Below are 23,374 nucleotides of genomic sequence, written 5' to 3'. Positions count from 1 at the left end.
AAAATTATATTTGATTGATAAATATATCTTTCTCTCGATGAGAAATTTGGGATATTTTTTGACGAGAGAAAAAAAAAATGCGCACGCGCTTTTTGTAGCGCGCGAACACCTAAAGAGGATCAAAGCTTATGAGAGGAGAATCTGTCTCTAAAAGCTCTTTGAAGCTTTCAGTTGGCGTTGCGCGAGCCACAGGACAACATATTTACGAGCTTCAAGTGAAATAAATAGCATTGAAAAAGCCGCGAATAATTTTAAATAATAAATTTAATGATGTGAATCAAATTTATAATCAACAAAATTCTAATCTTCTTTTTGAAAATATTTCCCATTTAAAAAAAAATCATTGGAGATTTATAAAGAAGTAAATATTGAAAAATAAAAAGTTTTATCAACTTTTTTTTTTTTAATAAAGTTAAATTTTTTTTCTATTTTATATAAATTATGCGAATAAAATTCTTTTTTACAATTTCAAAAAATTTCTTTGCCAGTTCATAAAACATTTTTCTCAATAAATAAGAAACCAAGAAATATTTTCTCAACGTGAAAATTTGTTCTTTTTTTTTATTATGCATTAAGTTTTGAAATTGAGAAAAAATTTGCATATTTCTTCTCAAGATTGTTTTTGCTTTTTATTTATTTATTTCTTTTTTATTGAAAAAAAAAAAAATGCTTTTCTTGACTTGGAAAATATTTCAAGGGAGGACATAACATCAATTTTGTCCGTGGCTGAAATTGCTTTTGCAGCCCATAAAGCTTATATATGCGTCTCTCTATATATATATGTGTTTGCAACTCGGACTTGAATTTTTCTCATGTCAGTGCACTTTATGACCATAAAATTGTACATATATAGTTTGATGCTGCTTGGTTGATCAGCAGTCACCCTCGGGTTTTTATCGATTTTCTATATTCAAACATTCAACGTCGTAATTATAATGGTGAGCCACGTGAATGATTTTGGCGCGACAAAGAAGTCAGTTGCACTACCCGAATATGCCAAACCAATCGAGGATCATTTGACGCTCTTCACCAGGATAATAGGCATTTGTACTGCTATCGGTCAGTAAAAAAAAAAAAAAAATTCATTTTTCAAATCTTATCTAAAATATTGAAAATCGATTTTTATAATTATATATTTCTTTGCCAAACTTAATTAACTGTCACTTGCACGCATATTAAACGTTATTAATTTTTTCTGAAAGATAAAGTAAATTTTTTAAAAAATTCTCTTTGCTCGAAATTAATTATTATGACAATGATTGACTTGTTGATTATATTGAAAAGAAAAAAGTTACTCGGAAAAAGTTTAGCACAATTATATTTTTGAAAGGATTTAATCTCTCGTCAATTGACTATATTAAATTTTCTTTTTTTTTTTTGTTGCAAACTGTCAAAGAAAGTTTTTAAATTGGAAAAAAAAAAGTTTTTATATCGGAGCAAAGAGAGAACATGAAGCCATGAAAGTTGCACTGAAATATTATGAGTCTACCTATACTGACATTTGTGAGAGCACAGAGAGTGTATTTGCTTTCAATGGGTTTTTATAAGTTATGCTGACTTTGATCTTCATAAATCTGTCTCTCTCTCTCTCTCTATATAAAAGAAATCACATTGAAAATGGTAACTGCCATATAAAGAAAACGATATATTTTTAGCCACGTGTGTTTTATAAAAGAAATTTTTTTTTACTTCGTTATAAATGAAAGAATAGAAATTTCCATTTTGTAGAAATTTGAAAACAATGGAAAAATATTTATTTTATTTATAATATTGTAAATTTCTCGCGAATTTTTCTTCTAGAATGTACTTACAATTTTTTTTTGACAAAATGATTAAACAAATAGTTTATAAGGGGGAAATAATAAATTTTACAGAATAGGAATATATTTGAGAATTTAATTGTAATTAAATTTTAAAATACCTAAATGAACTTCACACATATAGCACAGCGTGTGCATTGGAATATCATCCGAGAGCTAAAAGTTTCGTACGTTTTCAAATTTAAACGCTACTCAAACTAAAATCGAATTAATTTGTATGCTCTCTGTGGAATTGCAAATATGATTTAAATATTCTCGAAGGATATATTATAAATTAAAATAACCTGATTTCAAATATATTTTCTCTTTTTATAGAGAAACACTATTCTACTATAATTTTTCCCCACGAATAGAATAATTCTTTTAATCTCTAAAGTTACTTCTTGATGCCGTCTGACCAAAATTGATCCAAACTACTTAATCTCATCTAAACTAATTTTGTAAGTTAATGAACATCTGCCTCAAATAAACTTATAATTAATTTCTATTAAACATAAACTATTTTTTTTTTTATAAATCAATAATAATGAGAATTAAATTATAAAATAGAAATTATTATCATTAATTTTGAATTTCAAGTGATTTTTGAAATAGATAATTTTTTACCCATTTATAACAAACAGTCAATCAAGAAGCTTCCTCCGATCGAATGACCACAATTTACACTTGTTATGCAATGTGTGCACAGGGCATGTGCTTTGAATATTGCTCATTTCATCATCTTCGCACTATATATCCAAGTATATGTAAACATCAATTGAGAATTTCATTTTCAATGAATTTTAGATATACTCTAGTCCCTGATGAATATGTTATAAAACGTGACTGTTATTTCGATTTAAAGAAAATTATTTAGAAATACAGAAAAAAAAAATTTTTTTTAACAATCATTTTTATGAAAGTTTTTTTTTTAAAAAAAAAAAGATTCGAAACAATGTATGTTTTGATTGGTTTGACAGTATATAACAATTTTATTCTATATTTAAATTTCTATTTCATATATCTATACAATTCCCTTCCAATTGATGTGGAGTTTAATAAAAGTTTTTATTTTCAAAAACCTTTTTTTCTATTCTAAAAAGAGGTTTTCATTTGTTAAATAGAAATTTAATCTAAAGATAAAAGAAAACTTCTTCTGTACTAAATATAAAAGGTAAAATATAAAAATTTTTTTCTCTAATTAAAAAATATTTCCTCCCTTACTGAATAAATATTTTAATAATACTTGAAAAAATAAAATTTTCTTTGAAAAAGGATAAAAAAAATTCTGTACAAAAAAAAAATTGTGATTTTGCAATGTGAAAAAAAGGAAAATTTTTTTTTTTTTTTTAAATTAGAGAAGAAAAACAAAAATTCGAATTTCATTATAACTTTTTTTTCTATAATATATATATATATTTATCTTAGAAAAAATAGAATCTTTTTCTCTATAGATTGAAGCACAATAAAATATTTATTATATATAATTTTATGGAGAGTTGGTATATAAAAATGCAAATAAGAATCTATAAGAGGGAAATGTCCTCTTTGGAGGGGGAAGAAGGAAAAACTCTCACTTATTTACAGAATATACATAGCAAACCGCCCCACTGAGTCGAATGACAATGCACGATCTGCTTGGGTAATGCGGGAAAAGAGGTCGATGGTATAAGCTTTGTTTATGGGAGAGAATTGCTCCAAGTGTATTGGTATAGAATCTATATATATATATAAGATGCTATACGAAAAAGAACACGACCGGAAAATAGTAAGTGGATACAATATAAATCGCTAAAGGAAAAAAGTTTCTTTACTCCCTCTTGAAACTCAAACATCTCAAATAACACACACCAAAAGCCATTTCGTCTGATTAAGCACTACTGCAGAACATGTTTTATGATATAAGAAAAAATACTAAAACTATATTAATCCTAATCTTGCCATATAACTTATGGAAATATTTCAATCTTACAAAAAGCAACTTCCACAACTTATTACAACATAAATCCATCGAGTTTTTCTAATTCTCCAAACACTCTACTCTAAATCAATTTAATTTTCAAAAACTTTTTTTCGTGAAAAATATTTTCAAAAAAAAAAAAAACAATTAAAAAAAGAAAATTTCATTGTATAACCATATTTTCTTCCTGAGATTTCTATATGCGAGAAATTCTCTTTTAGACAGCTTTTTAAATTTTATTTTCAGAAGAAACTTTTCCCTGGACTGCAAACTATATATATGTATACGCAATGGCATCATTTTTTTCAAATTTAATGTGTACACATATGAATAAAACTACAATATATATATATCACACATTCTCTTTTTTTCTTCACATATATATGAAAGGATAATAATTTTTTTTTCACACGCAGTAAAAATATTTTCACAGTAAAAAAAGCCCATCTACTTTTATGACATCTACATATATATATAATAAACCATTGGAAAAAAAGTATACAGCATATTATTTCATAACTACCATTTCAATTAATAAAATAAACTGTAATAATCAATAAAATAAACTAATAACACAGAAAATTAAAAGGCATTAAAATAAGCTGCAAATTATTTTAATCCAATTTTGCTTATTTTAATCCATTTTGGTATTAAAATAAGCAAAATTGGATTAAAATAATTTGCAGCTTATTTTAATACCTACCTTTTAATTTTCTGTGAATAAAAGCAAAGAATATCGAAAAATAAAAGTTTTGAAATTATTATTTTTATATAAAAAAGAACTGTAAAATATTTAATTTTTTTTTTTTTTATAAAAAATATCCCACTTTCATAGCTTGAATGAATGATGTTTTATTCAACAATGTATGTCTTTTGAGAAAAGGCAAAGGAAAGGTCTTCCAAGAAAGACACAAAAGAAAAATATCTTTAAAGACTTTTTTTAAAAAAAAAAAAGAAACTAAGAGCATTCTCTATGCGAAATAATTTTTCTTTATATTTATTTTCAAACAATAGCGCAAGAGAGAAATGATATTCATAAAAAAAAAAAAACAGATGATATCTAATTTTCACACCAGCGGATAATAAAAGTTGGGGAAATTGACGAAAAAAAAAAAAAAAAACATTATCCTAGAGATAAAACTTATTTAATAAACTTTATCGAGGAGCTTATTAAAAGGATATATAAAAAAAAGGAAATTTTTTTTTATATTTTATCACGTAAATAAAATATTTGCAACGAACGATAAATAAAAATAACTGTGTAAAATATTTTGAAGGTAATACAAATAAAAATAATAAAATATGAAACAATAAATTTCTAATTAACTTAATTTTTCAAACAATGAATTTTAATTTTAAATCCGCATGCGTTTATATATATATATATACAATCGTAAACTTTTAATTATTAAAAATAGAGAATATTCGCGATTTGTTATTTAAATGAAATGAAATTATATTTATTGAAACGTGATGAAATAAACACGTATTTACTATATTACAAAATAATGTTCGCATAATAAATTGATTAAATAAGTTTTATGATTTAATAATTTTCTCTTTTGATTACAACGAAAACCGCGTTTAGTTCTCAAGTATGTACGTCAAAAGCAGATGCAATTAAATGAAATTCTCTTATATATATGAGATAAAAGAGAAGAATGATAAGTATGTTTCATTCAAAAAAAAAGAGTAAAATTGCAAATAACTCTTACTAAACAATTTGAAATTTATATTAAAATAATATTTTTTTTAATCATTTTAAAAAATATTTTAAACAAAATATTTATATTTGTCTCCAAAAGAAGTATAAATTTGTTTTGTGACAAATTATGTACATATTTGATTCAATAATACTTTTTCTCACTTTTATATAAGTTTCGGATCAATGGGAGTAAAATCTCTCGAGAACCACAGTTTTCACATTTTCATTTCACATAGGAATATACATATATAGTATACTAAATATAAATATAGTAGATAGTATATGCACTTATTCAAAGTCTGCCCTTTCCTATCTAACTCAGTCTCTATCGCCTATAGGTATACATGTATGAACACACAGGTAATATATCATCAGAAACTGCATGTACATATATATACAATATATATATATAAGATACTTCGTTATCATTTAAACGTTAGAGCTCGAGATATTCCAATTTCCAAATACAACCTGTCTCTTTAAAAATTCGTTAAAATTGAAGAATAGGTTTTACAAAACCATGAAATTTTTTATTAAAATCTCAAATTTAATAACCCTCTGGTGTTTTAAGTTAAAGAAGAACTGAAAAAAAACTTATTTCATTCAAATAATCGGTTACTTGACTTTTTATCAAATAAATATTTACTTAAACCAAATAAATTTTATTTAAATTAAATAAATTTGGACCAATAATTTCTGTATTTGAAACAAATACCATTTTTATTGAATCAAATAAAAATTAATTAGTTCAAGTAAATATAAGACTTATTTTGGGACGCATGATTATGTTCTAAAAATCATTAGTTATAATTTACATTTTATCGAATTTTATTTGTCCTAATTAGTTTTGAGCCGAATTTTAATTTGTTCGAAATAGCATTTGGCATAATTTTCAACAATCCGATTTTCTATATGGCAGAATTTTTATATAACGGAAAATTCAACTCACAGAATTTTTATTTGTCAGAATTTTTATTTACTCGAATTTTCATTTAACATAATCGGCATTTTAAAGAATTTTTATTGGGTAGAATTTCATTATTCATAAAATTGTGATTGGTTGATTTTAAAAATCGCGCTGAAATCTTTCTGTCGATTGTTTGTTCGGCCATTTGAAAATTCGGACAAATGAAAATTCTATCAATTAGAAATTCTATTAAATGATTTGTCGGTTAAGTAAAAATTCTGTAGTATGAAAAATCGATTATATGGAAATTATATCAAATAATAATTCGAACAAATGAAAATTCATCTAAATGAAAATTCTATTCAATGAAATTCTACCCAATAAAACTTCTTTAAAATGCCGATTATGTTAAATGAAAATTCGAGTAAATAAAAATTCTGACAATTAAAAATTCGAAGAAATAAAAATTCTGTGAGTTGAATTTTTCGTTATATAAAAATTCTGCCATATAGAAAATCGGACTGATGAAAATTATGCCAAATGCTATTTCGAACAAATTAAAATTCGGCTCAAAACTAATTAGGACAAATAAAATTCGATAAAATGTAAATTATGACTAATGATTTTTAGAACATAATCATGCGTCCCCTTATTTTTCCCTTTAAAATAAGATTCAAATATAATTTTTTTTTCAAAATAGTTACATCAACAGTTAAAATGAGAAAGTATAAATGTGAAACGACACACACACACACATAAACAGGTGTTGATTGAATTTTTCAGAAAACGAATTTGAGATTTTGTGAGGAACTGTACGCAATTCGATAAGTTTAAAAATTTTTTTTTTTTTTTTTTTTGGTAAAAGATGAAAGCTTCAATATATATTGAAGCTTCCGTACGCTTTAACCATCCCTATAGCAACCTTTGGGACTGCATCGCACTAATCCAAAGCCATTTCAGTCTCATAAACACGATCCTATCTCTGAATTCGATTGGATTTGTAGTTTTTTTTTTTTTTTAATCTAAAAATATATCCGGTATGAGAATTTTAAAAACAAATCAAATTTTTGTTACCCCTAATTATTTCATGTATTTTATGATACTCGATATATAAAATATTATGAACCATAAAAAATAATATATATATTATTTATATAATAATTATTATATTTAACAATAATTACTATTATTTAATAATAAATAATATAATAATAATAATTATTATTATTTCAAAATTTATCATTTCTCTTTCATATTTCTAGATTTTTTTTTCAGAACAAATTTTCATAAATGCGACTTTCATTTTTATAAAATATGAATTTTTTGCACAACGAATTATTAAATTAAGCGAATATCATTAAGTCGAGTGGAATTTTTTTTTTATATAATAAAATCAAAGTAGAAGGGTTCTCTTTTGAAAAAATTTTTTTTTTTTTTTACCAAAATAATTGAGTTATAATTCTTTTAACGTACCTAAAATGCATAATTGAAAAATTGTAATAGAATAAAAAAAACTAAACTTTCAAAATTTCGAAAAAAATCGGATATGATAAAAAATTTTATTTTATTAAAGGATAATATAAATAAAATATGAAAATTCATGTAATAATTAGTTTCTAACACGAAGTGAACAATAATGTTGTTATATTCATGAAGTCGAAGATGTCTAGGGCAATTAATTAGAAGGGCATGAGAACGTGTTTCATTAGCATATAAATGAGTAAAGTATATATACTGGTCGTCAATTTTGGGAATTTAATTTACATAATGATTATAATCGTCCACAATTTTTATGACAAGCTATTTATTATTCTCTAGTCGTTAAAAGATTATCTCTTTATATATATATATATATATATATATGACAACCAATTTATTTCAATAAAATATAGAAATCAATTTTCAAATGGTATATTTTCCTATATAATTTACCATCATTATGCAATCAAAAAATAATAATTCAAGCTTTTTCATTTCCTTCTATTAAAAGTTTTTCTTTTTCATATTTGCATAGAATTTTTATTTAAATTCTCTATATGTAAAGAACTTTTCATTTAAATATTTGCAATAAATTACGGTATATGCGGTAAAAAGGAATTTTTAAAATAAATTCCTTTAAGAACTTTTTCTTTCACGTTTTCAAGTCGAAGAAGTAAAGATAAAAAGGACAAATTGAAAAGAAAGTCTGATTTCAAAAGATGGCATATTCTTAAAATAGGAAGTGACAGCTGCGCGCGAAGAATCTTTTCTTTTCCCACTATATTATCCACACCGACCTCTAAAGTGCTCTATATATGCCAAACCTGTCGCACTTTTGAAAGTAAACTCTCAAACTCTCAGCAAACACAATTTTTTGATTTGTTTTTTTTTTTCAACGACCATAGAGAATATAACTTCACTATAAAAGATATATTGAAGATTTTTACAGAATTTCTGATCAGAATTTAAACACATATATATTTTTTTTCCCTATAAAATATTGATTTTTGTATATGTACAAAAAAAATGAAACAAATTGTTCAAAACAGATAAACAAAAATTTTTTTAAGCAATTTTAAAATTGAGAAATTAATTCAGGACGACCCAAGGAAAAGAAAATTGTAAATGAGATAAGAATTTTATAATTTAGTGATCATACGACTTCATTTTGTTAAGTATATTCTATTATTACACAACCGCGTTCTTTATTGTTATAGGTTGCTGTAAAACTTTTAGTAATCTAAAAACATTATCTTAGAGAAATGGATGATACACGTAACAACGTTAGTATAATAACCCATGCATAATATTGGCCTATATTCCAAGAAAAGTTTATCGTTGAGATTTCCAATTTCATTGCAAAATACTTTTGCGCGCAGAATGACGCCTGTAACTTCAATTTTCTCATATTTACGCATTTAAAATTTACAGTTCACTAGATCTGAATTTATTCCACTTTTTTTTTTTTGTAATATTATTACAAAAGAAATATGAAATTCGACAAAGATTTTTAAAATCAATATCTCTCATAAAAAGAAAATTCATCCCTCAAGAACACGTGACTTATTACGTAATTTGAAATGTGACACAACAGTCACATGCAGTCTCTAATTTAAATAATTTTTTTTTTATAATGCGGCAAATTATGTTTTTTTTTTCTATATTATATGCTAAAAATGTCTTTGAAATTCATGAAGCTATAAAGTTTTCAACTTTTTAAAAACTTTTTTTATTTGAAATTAACGTTATATAGTTTTCAAGTATACTTAAAAGTTTATTATAAGCGTATAGTTGGGAACAAATTAAGCTCAATTGAAATTCCAAGTAAAAAAAAATTCTAATTATACAGAAAGCTTCCTCACTTTTTCGCCTAAGCACATTTTTTTTTTGATACTATACATTTTTGTATATAAAAGGTGCTCAAAAAAATTAAAAAAAAAAAAAAAAAGGATTTCATCAGAGACTTTTGATGTAACTTCTTGAGACAAATCTAATTGTCGCCGCGGAAAACTTGGAAAATTCTATTTCCTTTCGAGCACGCCTTCGCGCGTCTGTCGGAATTTTTCATTGCATTTCGCATGCTATATATAAGTATATATTCCACAAGATTTTTATTTTATTGCGGGGTGTTGTATATTGAATTTTGAAACCTAGAAAAACGATGTGTTTCAAATATTGTTCAAGAGTTGGCGTATATTTATCGACATTTTTTCAATTTATAATAAAAGTAGAGAAATATTTTATTCAAATCAAATATTTCTCATATTCAATTACTTAAATTATACATATATAACTATTATTAATATTAATTAATTAATTTTTATTTAGATAGATTTATTTGCTTCATTGTACACTTTTCACAAGTATTAATTAATTAATTATTAATATTAATTATTATGTAAATTAAATAAATGAATTATAAATTAAAAAAATAGTCTGTTCATAAAATTACCACACTCAATAAAATTATGAATTATAATTAAATTATTCTCAATATTTTTTTGCTTTTCTTTTAAAAAACCTTTTATTTCATTTCTTGAAAACAGTTTTTCCAATGTTTCTGGAACAAATAAAAAGTTGCCTTTTTTTTCAATGAAACTTAATATCCATTAAGAACTTTGAGACTCCATTCTACCCAACTAAATTGAAGAACTAGTAAAGTTTGACGGAAATAATCCTAATATACAGAAAACTATAAAGAGATATATATAAATTTTTTAATAAGACTTTTTCCACACTATTATATTTATTTCTCTTAAATTTTTTTTCCCCTATCGCAGTGTGGCAAATGGAAGAATTTAGCAACATTGAAAGTGAAAAAATATAAGGCCAAATATCGAACAAAGTGAACACGAAGGAATTGTTGGAAAATATGACACTTGAGTTTTAAAGCACTTGTTTCAAGTACTGGCGCTTGATGTCGTGCCTAATTGCATATAGTCACGTAAAGAGAGTAGCTAGGGACAGAGAGAAGAGAAGAGCACACGACTACTAATTGAAACCGCGTTGGTTAGAATTTCGATTTTCCCGTGAGTTGCGCCTCAGGAAAGCCATCAGATGACAACAATCGTGAAAATAAGGCAGACAGACAGATCTAATATGCAGAATGAGAACAACCCTGAATATATGTATATATATATCTAAATGCTTCCAACAGTAAAATTTCTACTGACATATTTCTTCAGATCACAAAATATATAATATCTTCAACCCCCCCTATAAAATTTTTTAATTAGTTTTTTGTTTTATTTGTATATAATAATGACACAGAAAATTAAAAGGCACTCTCTAAATCTGAATTAGTAAAAATGTTTACTAATTGTTAGTAAAAGTTACTAATAATTAGTAAAATTTTACTAATTCAGAAGCAAAAAGTGAGTCACTAATTTCAATTAGTAAACATTTTTACTAATTCAGATTTAGAGAGCATTAAAATAAGCTGCAACGCTTATTATTTTAATCCAATTTTGCTTACTTTAATACCTTAAAATTAAAAAAATTTTTTTTTTTTTTGAATAAAAAAATTTATTTAGTACAAAAAAGAATTTTATTTAGCGCAAATAAAATTATTATTTGACTAAGAAAAAATTTTTTTTTGAAACAAATATTTAATTGTCTCTGAGACAAATAAAATTTTGTTTTAAAAAAAATTTTTTCTTAGTCAAATAATAATTTTATTTGCGCTAAATAAAATTCTTTTTGTACTAAATAAATTTTAATTGATTTAAATTAACTTTATTTTGGTTAAAATTAATTTCACAGAAAATTAGAAGGCATTAAAATAAGCTGGAACGCTTATTACTTTAATCCAATTTTGCTTATTTTAATCCATTTTGGTATTAAAATAAGCAAAAATTGGATTAAAATAATAAGCGTTGCAGCTTATTTTAATACCTTATAATTTTCTGTGGAGCCAAAAGTTTTGAACGTTCAAATGAACAAAATTTTTTTTGCAACTTCTTTCAAGTACGAATTTTATTACAAAATATTGTTTTAAATATCTAAAAATAAATTATTAATTTAATAATTGTTTAATTTACTGTTTTTTTTACATTTTTAATAATTTATAGAGTGAAAAAAATATTTCGTTCAGAACTTTTGGCTCATTATATAATAAACACTTTTTGATAGGATCAATTATCCTCCAACCTACAATGGACCAAAGCGGATACAAATTTTTCTACTTATTTTTTATAAAAAAAAAATATATATATATCTCTAACCTTAGTCTCTGCAACCGATGAATCCATCACGCGAGTTTAAAAATTTCAAACACAAAACCACGTTTAAATTATAAAAAAAAAAAAAATTCTAAAAATCGCGATTTTAATTTCCAACACTTCCGGAACAAAAAATTGAATTGAATCAAATATTGATAATATGAATATAAAAATTAATAAAGAAACTATTTTAACACTTAAATTCATGAAATTTAACACTCACTCCCGATGACCATGTCTTGACAGGTCAATGCGCGATTTGCAACTGATTTAATTATCTTTGGGATTTTATGATCGTACCCTTTGTACTTAAATGTAAACATACAGCTCCAGGTATAAGGTTAATAATTTAAAAATAGCTCCGCCCATTTTAAAATAATTCGAAATTCTAATTTTCTTTATCATTTATATTTATATAAATTACTTGAAAGTTTTTTTTTTGATTTATTGAAGAATATCTTCATTTTTAGTTTACCGTAATCGTATGTGACAAAATTATCAAATAAATCGCATAGGAGAAAAATTCACTATTAATATATAATTATACAAAAATACTGAAAGTCAGTATTATTAATTGTAAATTTCCTTTTTAATTTTCCACTCTTAATTAAATCAGAATTATAATCTTAAAGTAAAAAAAGAAATTTATGAAAAAAAGTTAATCCGCTCACCAGCTGTAACAGATATCTTCCAGGGGCAATTCTGCAACAAATTGATGCCTGTAAATAGAAAAAAAAAATATTGTTCAAATATACAAAAAAATTTTTTTATCAATTATTACAGTTTGAATAATATAAATAAAAAAAATATATATATTCTTTAACGAATTTTGAAAAATCTTAAAAGCTTCTCTACATTATTCATATTTATGTAAATAGATGTGGTGAAATTTAAAAATTTTCAAGTTTTATGATGGAGATTTGGAAAAGTTATGGAGAATGAGTATGATTTACGAAGTGTATGAAACCATAAAGCTGTAATGCAGCTTTCTAAAAAACGTGAAAACCACAGGAAGTCTTGCAAAATATGGAGCAAACCTTTTATGTCTGCGAGAGCACAAACAGGAAATACTTATATAACTGAATCTTATAAAACAAAGCTTATTAAAGAAGCGATATCTTTCATTTCAAGAAAATAAATTCACAAATTTAAAATTTTTGAACACACAAAAATAAATTATAAAAAAATTATTTATACATATAATATAGGTATAAAAATAAATATTTTATCAGACAAATAAAATTTATTTAAAGCAAATAAAAAAAATTTATTTAAAATATAAAATTTTATTTAACGCAAATAAAATTTTTTTATTTAACTCAAATAAAATTTATTTTACCTCTCAGACAAATATATATCCTTTCTCTGAGTGTATAAATATAACAAAACGTGAAAAGTATTTGACTTTGACAATAAAATATTTGCATTAAAATGTCAACTAAATTTTTTGTGGTTGGTTTTATTATTATTTTACAATTTATGTACTTGGAGATATATATATTTCAAGAAAATAATTCTTTTCTTTTATATATGTACTTGATTTGATTCTTAAGTAGTAAAAGTCAATACGGTCAGACCTAGTACTACTGCTGGCAGTTGGTTGGAGGTAGAGAATAATGTGGTTCTTTATTTAAATTAAACTTCTCTTTTCTCAGGAAAAACAAGAATCGCAAGAAATTCTTTTGTAAATGCTTTTAAAAACGTTTGCATTTTTATTGTATAATTTAAATATGAAAATGCGTTTCACAAAAAAGTGTGCGCATAAAACTTTGTTAAAATAATAATGTAGAATAATAATAATAATAATAATAATAATAATAATAATAATAATAATATACTAGAAAATAACATTTCTATTCAAAATGGCAGCACATTTATCAGTAGCAGTTGTAAAATAAAACAATAATATTGTTTTTCTAAAGAACCACATTATTCTTTCAGACAGCGGTTAAACTGACCGTATATTGACTTTTACTACTTGAAATTGAGACTGTTAAAGGGAAGAATTGAAACTAAATAATTAAAATTTACACTGAAAAAAAATTATTTGATTTAAATAATCCGTTACTTGATTATTATCAAATAAATATTTTTTTCTATTAAATAATTATTATTATTTTTCTATAATAATTTAATAATTATTAGAAAAATTATTGGTTCAAATAAAAATTATTTGGTACATATTTTTCAGTGAATTAAATGGTAATTTGAAAATTTAAAATTTTTTGTTTATAAATACAGTTATAAGTAACTTTTGAAAAAGAAAAATGGTTTTAATTTCTAAAACAGATGATCTTGTACACACTGTCTTTGTCTAATATCCGATGACACTGTCAGTTTGTGGAGAGGAATTAGTTTATAAACTTGATGCCACCGAGAATAGAACCACAAGCAAAGCCTGTTCCTTATAATTAAGCGTACCTGCTTGCTTTTGGTAGAACATAATCTCTTTGAGTCCGATTGACTGTCAGATCACCCAAGAAGTACCTTTGTGAATAACCACAATCTATCTTGTTACCCTTTAGCAATGTGGTTCATTCGCAGTTTCTAAACTTGAATAATTCCAAAGTTGCGATCATGAATTAAAGTTGGAAAAAAGAAAATCATCACAATATTTTTTATCAAAAATAATTTATATTTATGATTAGAATGATAAGGATTATAAATAGGTGGGAGAATTTTATCATTTACCCATAAGAAGAGAGAGAGAAAGAGAATACAATCAAATGTTCATTTTGAAATCAATTTCTTGAGCACACACAAGAATAGGTGAACTTAAATCTATAACAGAGAGCGTATATAAAGGGAATTTAATCCGCAAAAGATATACACTTTTCTTTCAAGATTCCATAGTAGCTGTATATATGAAACGAGTATTTCATGACTCATATTTCACGATTTTCAAATTTCATTTTTCTCTCTATTGCAATTTTTATATAAAACATGTTTTTGTTTACTATGATGGACCAATCAGAAGAACAAGCCCTATTGAAAAAAAACAATGCCCAGTGATAAAAATCGCAATGAAGGGACTAAATTGCGACATATATATATATATATATATCTGCTCTCAAAGTTCGAAACAAGAGACACTCAATCAGCACAAAGCGAAATGAGAGACACGACTTGTAACCTGTCATTTACTATATCGTGTCGCGCATATAATTCACAATTCAATGCATCAAATAATAATAATTTTATTACTACGAATAAATCACTGTATATTTTCATTAAAATACATAAATATTCTAGAGAAAGAGGATTTAAACTCAATGTCCTTCAAATTAAGTTCTCAATTTACAAGAGAATTCAACTGATAATGAAAAATGAATAATTTAACACTTTTGTTACTAAAAAAAAAGAACTCTTGAGAGAGAAAATGGACACAAAAAACTTCCATATTTCATCCATTTATGATGAATTTCAAATTGAGAAAAATAACACACGTCATTTTTTTTATCAATAAAATATTCCCTACAAATTTCCATTTTTTTGAAGCTTTTTTTTTGAAAGAACAAAAATAATGGAATTTTATTTTTATTGGAACTAGTAGCGTTAAATGGAACAAAGACCATTTTTTTGTGAGTCTGTGCGAGAGGTATTATAATATATAATTTATAAAAACTTTAAAATTATACTCCGAAAAAAAAGTTCTATATTAATTTGTTACTTTTCTATTAATTTTAAATATATTTAAGTTTTCATATAAAAAGTATGATAATACAAACAATTTTACACTGAAAAAAAAATTTATTTGATTCACATACCGGTGTATTTGGTTATTATCAAATAAATATTTACTTGAATCAAATATTTCTTATTTGAATCAAATATATAATATTTGAATCAAATATTTCAGTATTTAAAGCAAATACCATTTATTTGATTCAAATAAGAAATATTTGATTCAAGTAAATATTTATTTAATAATAACCAAATACACCGGTATTTGAATTAAATAAATTTTTTTTTCAGTGTATGTTTAAAAAAATACTTTTAATAATTATCGATAAACATATTTCATTTTCGAGAATTTTATATAAAAAAAAATGAAATTCAAATCTGTTTTATTTTTAACACATGGCAATAAACTTCACACACACACACACAACAAGAGAGAGAGGAATAATAAAAGTTGAAATGAAGGAATGAAAATGGATAAATTCAAGTAACCCCGAGATATCTAGAGAACGTTGACATGAATATAGTCACAAGTGTTCTCGTTCTTTAGACTTTTATTAAACAGCGGTGTTATTTCTTATATATATAAAGAATATAAGACTTTTCTTGCATATAATAATAGCAAAATATTTGTGAAATTATTTTTTTATTATTATATATTATACTATATATATAATCGCGACTAGAATATTAAAACATTTTTTTAGTTGAGCAAAAATACATAATGAAAAGAATTTCTTATTAAAAAAGAATTATATAATTTATTTATTATTTAAATGCTAAATAATTAAATATTAAATATTAAAAAAACATATATTAAAAACTTTTATATAAAATCAAGTTTGAGTTTTAAACCTTTGTGAAAATATATATATTAAAATTATTTTTTAATGAAAATATAAGAAAATATTGAAAAACATAATAAATTTTCCGTCGGTGATATTCTCTACTTGACCTAATTAAAAATGTGTAATAATAATTTTAGAGAACTTTGAGTGAATACGCGTCTATAAACTGAAATATTAGATAATTTATATTCTTCCAGTTCTGATATCAAGAATGTGAGAAGAAAAATTAATAAAATAAAAATATATTAATTTTTTAGAGACAAGTGAAAATTTCTAATATAAAATAAATAAAATTGTGGTTTAGATCAAATTTTGTGGTTGAACAAAATTCCTAAAGCCTTGGTGGTTAATCCAAGTATTATATACAATATGTTTTGTCATGTAGTCGATATAGAATGTCAAAAATGCGTTAAATATTTTAGAGATAAATATTTTTGTCTTATTTTTTGCATTTTTTTTTTTTTCTACAAAAAGAATTTTTCCCTTCTATTAATATAAATTATGAAAAAGAAATTTTCGTCCATTGAAATATATATTATATTCAATGGTCATTTTTAAAAAAAAAGCGCGCGTGACAAAAATGTTAAAAATATTACATTTTTCTTATATATGAAAATTAGAATATAATATATGGAATACTGCGAGTGAAATTATTTTTTACTTTTTTGTTTCAGTTATCTCTGGCGTTGGAGTAGATGTGGCTTATCACGGACATGTCATGGGGTTTTACGTTACGTGAGGATAATACAACATCCGTATATATACCGTAATTCATTTCTATCTGGATTCACAAAACGTGAAAAGGGAAAAGTTGGACCCTTATTTTCGAAGCTATTTTTTATTCACCACTTTGAAAACTAACTAATATTATAGCAACGTTCACAAAAAAAAAATATATAATTGCAAAGACAAATAACGATAAACAATTATTTTTGTAATATTTTAAAAACAAAAAATTTTTCCATAGAAAAAATATATTTGTTTTTTATTTGAAATCACTATTTAAATATAGAAATATTTTTAGAAATAAAAACATAGAAATATTTAATTGATTTAACCAAATGTTTTAGTTGATTTAAATCAAACTTTTCTCTGAGTGTATTTTGAAAGTAAACATTTAGATTGAAATAAATGAAAATCGCGCGCAATAATCATTGTCAAAGAATTGGTAATTGGATAAATAGTTTATGTCATTCTATAGGGCACTTGATCGAGTTGTAATTAAAAGCAACAAAATTTGATTCCAAAAAGAGGGGGGGGGGAAGACCAATACCATCGAGACAAAGCAAATGCAATAAATTTGTACAGCCGCTGACGGGGTCGCGTTAATCAATAGTTGATAACTTAATTGGGACTTCGACTAGTAAATCTCCTTAAAGATGAGATCCAATTATGTATATACATATAACCGAATAATTTTGTACTCGATAATATTAAATTTTTAAAATGTCATTTTTTATTTTTAAAGAAAATTTTTACTATTTCGTATAATAATTGAAAACATTATATTGAATAATACTTGCATAACTACAAAATTATTTTTATCATAAGTCTTTTTTTAAATCTATAATCACTTTTTTTAAATATTGTAAAATATATTTGTCTTTTATAAAAAATAATTTTTTCTATAAATTTCCAGGGGAGCGTCAATTGTAATATTTCTCCTTGAAGTAACTTGGGCTATTACATTATTTATACAAATTTTTATCAAGTAAGTATTTACAATGATAAATAATTATTTATAATTTGCAACAATTCTTTTTAATTAAAAAAAAAAAGAAAATTGATAATTTTGATTAAATTACAAAAACTACAATTGTTTTAGGTTTTTCTTTTAAATACTGTTCCTTAGCAGATAAAGTAAAAAAAAAAAAAAAAAAAAAAAAAAAAAAGTAAAAATAAACTGAAACGAACGTGTGTCTTACTTATTTCGACAAAACCTTGCTTCCGGCATTCGTCCTTGTTTTTCTTAACTACGTATTTTCTTGGAGTGACTCTCCGGAAAAAAGAGAAATGTAAGACACAAATCCACAGAAAAATATATAAAAGGAAATAGAATTGCGGGTTTGACATTAAAAATAATAAATTAAATAACGTCTAATAATAATGATGATAATTTTGAAGAAATATTTGAAAATTATATATATGAAACCTTGTATTTATTCATCAAATATATAATTATATTTAGATTAATCATTACGATACTTTCAAAATATTTATTTAAGAACACAAATGAAAATGTTGATTATTAGAAAACACGAAATAAAAATATTAAGATAAAAATATTTTATGAACTTTTTTTCCCTACGTTTTAATTCAATTTTTTTTATTTATTTTTAATTGAAAATTTGTGACTATAGCGCGATGTGAGAAATGAGAATTCCATAGAGGTGAAAGCACAGTAAAATGAACTCCCGAAGTGCACGTAAATTATATTGGAAAGAACGACCAATTGTGTTACAAGAAGTAAAGTTATATGAGGATTAATATCGTTTACGAAGTACAATATAACGTCACTCCGTCTTTTTCGTGTTAACCACTTTATCAACGTCTTGTACATTATTATTTTACCTTCTCTCCCCTCCCCTATATAGTAAGCCTTATAAATCCCCATCATGTTGAAAATAAATTTCGTCACAAATCATTTTAATAATTTTATTGTCTTTTGAATAGGCACAATTATTCAAGAAAAAAAAATTCCCCTTTCAATTTTCCCTAAAAGTGATATTTTTTTGACATTCACAATATTTAAAAATTATAATAAATTTTCTAAAGTCGAATAATTTTTTTAAAACTATATGGAGGAAAAAATAATTCCGTAAAAACAAAAACATTTTAAAGTTTCGAATAAATTTTTTTTTTCCTTCTGTTCAGATATTTGTATTTGTCAATTTATCCACAGATTTTTTTTTGTTAATAGTTATACCAGTAGAGTATAGAATTTAATAGAGTTCAGGAAAGAGAAAATTGCATATTAAACACGATGAAATAACTTTCCAACTTGATGAATATTAATCAAAACATTTCTAAAGTTTTGTTTTGAATGTAAATTTGTTTGTGAAAGGAACGAATGGAAATGTTCATGAAATATTCGTTTTACTTTAAATTTTAATGCATATACGATTGTTCTTCTTTAGATTAACAAAGTATACATATATATTTGAACAAAAAAAAAAAAAAAATATTATTTGTTGAGAATAATAATTTTTTTTTTTATTTAAATCTAGGTCAGTTATTTAATTTAATTACAGATTCTGATAAAGCCCCCTTATAATTTGTATACAGAAGGCCAATTATTTTATTCGACTTGAAAAATAAATCCAATTAACCTTGTTACATTTTGTTTCCTTTTTTTTTTTAGAAATATATTTACAATGATTGAACGCACACAAATAAGTCAATTAACGAGTAATCAATTGTAAAATATAATAAATTAAAATTTGTCATTTATTTATATTATTATTTAAATTATAGACAAAATTTTAATTCATTATATCAAGATTATATAATAATTAATCAACATGTACATTTAGAAACGAATTTGCATAATCCCCTTATTTTGTAGAGAAAAGAATTTCGAACTAATTTATTAGATTTCAACTGTGAAAAACGATCATGTTAATCAAATTAGAATTTATTGAAGAAATTCTTTTATACCAATAGGAAATATTTTATTTTATTTCAAGAGAGGAAAAACGAAATTCTTAAATTGATTATTTCTATATAGTAGAATTTCCTCCATCTGCCTGCCAATTGTCGTAATCAGTGCGAACCTGTAATTTTCTCTAATTTCCGGGGCAAATTTGTCGGCGACAGGAGAAAGGATATACGTGCGAGCTTCCGTTAATTTTGTGCCACAGAAAATCCGGAATTCTCTAAAGTGATAAAAATCATTTCCCTTATCTCACTCTCTGATTATTTTCTATTTTATTAAATAAAACAGCAAATTCGATTAAATTTATTAGTACAATTAGTAAATAAAAATAATTATTTTTATAATCAAAATTGGGAAAAAATAGAAGATTCATTAAAAAAAAAAAAAAAAAACTTGAATATCATTAAATTCACATTGAGAGCAATTATTTAAGAAAATAATGATCGCTTCACAAAATAGAGAAATCGAACATGAAAGAAGATATTTTTCTTTAGTCTGTGAAGAAATTAATTTTGGGAAATGATCATCTCTTAGAGATAGAAGGGGAGGGAAAAGAGAGCTATATATATATGAGAGATATTCGATACATTTAAATTCCTCAAAGAGTTGAATATATAAGATTAAATGAAACGTGAGAAGAATCAATTGCCTTTTCACAAGAATGAACTGAAAGTGAACTTTGTTCCAGAAACGACGAGTCCCTTTGTTGGAATTGCTGGGCGAGCGTTCTGATGATAACGAGGGGCTGGCGAAGGTCTTTGTTTTACCTCCCCGTGTCCTGCATTTTGGCTTGGAAACCATACAGACTTTGGCTCTCTTTTGTTGCTGGTAAGTAGAAGCTCATCCCTTGCTTCTCTCTCTCTGTATGACGACAAGAAAATGACAAAAACATGAAAACAGAAGATTCTTTTGTATTTGAAAAACTTGAAAAAGCAAAAGTCGCAAAGCAAATCTGAAAATCCGTTCTAACAGAGAGTAAATTCCCTTTAACTCACTGCAAACAAGAGACAATTATTAGATTTATTTTGTCGAAATAATATCAAAAAAGAAGAAGACTATTATTTTATAAATATAATTTATTATTTTATTTTATATATGAAATTAGTCGATAAACGTGTGAAAAACTTATTTCATCAAGAAATTAAGTAATTAAAGAAAAAGTACAAAAACAATTTAGAGAAATTACTAGAAAATTAAATAAGTTAATAAAAATGTAAAAATATGGAAAAAAAATTCTAGTGATTTATCTGGAATTATTTCTGATACATTCGAATTAATTTGTAATTAAATTGATCTATTATTTTTTCAGCTGGACTTTTGGCTGTTTTATCTCTAGCTTATATTGCAACTAGTGCTCTAGATAATCGAAGTCCTAATCAAACTAATGCAGGAATTGATCAACTGGGAGAAAGTCTTTTGCATACACGTCCAGAATGCTACGATCATTTTGAAGATGTTTTAGTAAGATTTTGATTTTTATCAATAATATTTAATATTAAATATCTCCTATATATCTAAAAAGAACCGTCAAAAATAATAAAATAAACAAATTTCTAAAAATTTCATTGAAGTCGAATGATTGTAAATTGGCAATTTCATTACTTTTTGAGGTTATGGTGCATGCAAGGGAAATTTTCAGAAACATTTGTTCTTATACTAGCATACAATTTAAAAACTAAGATAGAAAGAAGAAAATTACAATAAATTAATTACTCACTTATGTAAATATCAAAAATTGTTACCTTTTAATTCCATTGATTCAATCTAATTGTGGTTTCTTCACTATGCACAAATCACTCACACAACACTTCATATTTCGACTCGTATTGTCCAATATATAACCGCACAAGACACTAATTTTCACTGCTCACGATTTTTAAATATACTTTTTAACAATAAACCAACAAATACAATCCATTGTTTTGTAAAAATACACGAAAATGAACAAAAACAAATCGCCAGTTATGCCGAGAGCAACGACAGTTGACAACAGTGAACAAAGTACGAACTGATGCCGACAGATCAAAATTTTCAGAAGCTATTATTTTATCAAATTTTCACTCCCGATTTTAAATTATAGCACTATTTGATGCTTTATCACTGTAACAACAATAATTACTTGAATAAATTACTTGTTTCATCATAATAACGCGAAAATTTGGTAAAATATGAAACGCGACAACGGTTTTATGAAAACGGCGCGGACAAAACCGGAAGACTGAAACTTGCATGTACTACATTCGTCAAACTAACATCTTTTACATTAAAATTAATACTTTAGAGAAAAAACTATTTTTCACACATTAAATAGATGAATTATGATATAAACGTAATAGAAAATAATTAATAATTAAAAATAATAGTTAATAATTAGTCCTGCGTTTGTTAAATTGTGTTAAACGAGGAAAGTATTCTTCCTGTATAAAGGGCGGCAAATTTTTTTGAATTCAAATATTTGAAGTTGAATAAAGTCTCGTTTATTTTACTATATACATATAATATTATAATTAAATGTATTTATATACCTATTTATATGATAAATATAATTATAATAAATAATATTTATTATGAAAAATAATATAATAAAAATATTATAATATAAATAAATAATTTAAAATCAATTTAATAAATAAATAATAATTAGAATATAATTAAGAATTGTAAAAAATTATATATAAAAGAAATGGAAAAATATGTTAATAAATAAAGTAATTGACTTTAATAATAGGTGACGGAAGTCTTCGATGACGTTTCGGGTTCACAAGGTCGTTACATTGATAGTGATGGAGAAATATGACAAGAAAGACAATCTTCGTGGGCTAGCGAAACCGACGAAGATAGCGAACCAGAACAAAGGATTTGTCAAATTGCGACATTATCTTAGTTTCTTTAAAAAAAATAATATTGCCTGGAAAAAAATTTTGTATTGTTATTTTAATTTATTTATTTAAATTCGCTTATTCAAAAGCATAATTTTTTGTAAACATTTTAAAATTATTGAAAAAATTAAGAAACAAGTTATTTATAAGATGCACCATTTTTTTTTAAATTAAAAACATTAATTTAAAAATGTTGACTGTTAATGTGAAAATGTTAAGCTTTTGTGAAATTTTCCGGTGC

At 24.4% G+C, this 23,374-nt stretch overlaps 1 protein-coding gene across 4 annotated transcripts; it reads left to right on the top strand.

The window, feature by feature from the left end:
• Nucleotides 1-152: 152 nt before the first annotated feature.
• Nucleotides 153-23,297, top strand: LOC127291189 (uncharacterized). Of its 4 annotated transcripts, none has more exons than XM_051320137.1 (7): nucleotides 153-361; nucleotides 745-1,059; nucleotides 17,274-17,334; nucleotides 18,239-18,310; nucleotides 20,943-21,082; nucleotides 21,564-21,715; nucleotides 22,983-23,297. In XM_051320137.1, exons 2-7 carry the CDS (start codon nucleotides 936-938, stop codon nucleotides 23,049-23,051), a joined length of 618 nt encoding a protein of 205 aa, XP_051176094.1. In that variant the 5' UTR covers nucleotides 153-361; nucleotides 745-935; the 3' UTR covers nucleotides 23,052-23,297. The 4 variants fall into 4 exon arrangements, with proteins under 4 accessions (XP_051176094.1, XP_051176092.1, XP_051176091.1 ...); XM_051320135.1 differs by having other exon boundaries at nucleotides 698-1,059; XM_051320134.1 differs by lacking the exon at nucleotides 153-361 and having other exon boundaries at nucleotides 381-1,059.
• The last annotated feature ends 77 nt before the right edge of the window (nucleotides 23,298-23,374 follow it).

Source organism: Leptopilina boulardi, unplaced genomic scaffold, assembly GCF_019393585.1.
Source record: "Leptopilina boulardi isolate dan_hultmark-lab unplaced genomic scaffold, ZJU_Lbou_2.1 LbouV2_126, whole genome shotgun sequence".
In the NCBI taxonomy this organism is placed as follows: Eukaryota; Metazoa; Arthropoda; class Insecta; order Hymenoptera; family Figitidae; genus Leptopilina; species Leptopilina boulardi.
Note: the sequence above shows the minus strand (reverse complement) of the source record. Positions and strands in the feature narration are given on the sequence as shown.

Excerpts from the sequence above, each read along its gene's own strand:
- LOC127291189 (XM_051320137.1), top strand. The coding sequence starts at position 936 with ATGGTGAGCCACGTGAATGATTTTGGCGCGACAAAGAAGTCAGTTGCA. Across the intron at positions 1,060-17,273 it reads AGGCATTTGTACTGCTATCG|TTATCTCTGGCGTTGGAGTA; the intron begins GTCAGTAAAAAA and ends TTTTTGTTTCAG. Across the intron at positions 21,083-21,563 it reads TTGGCTCTCTTTTGTTGCTG|CTGGACTTTTGGCTGTTTTA; the intron begins GTAAGTAGAAGC and ends TTATTTTTTCAG.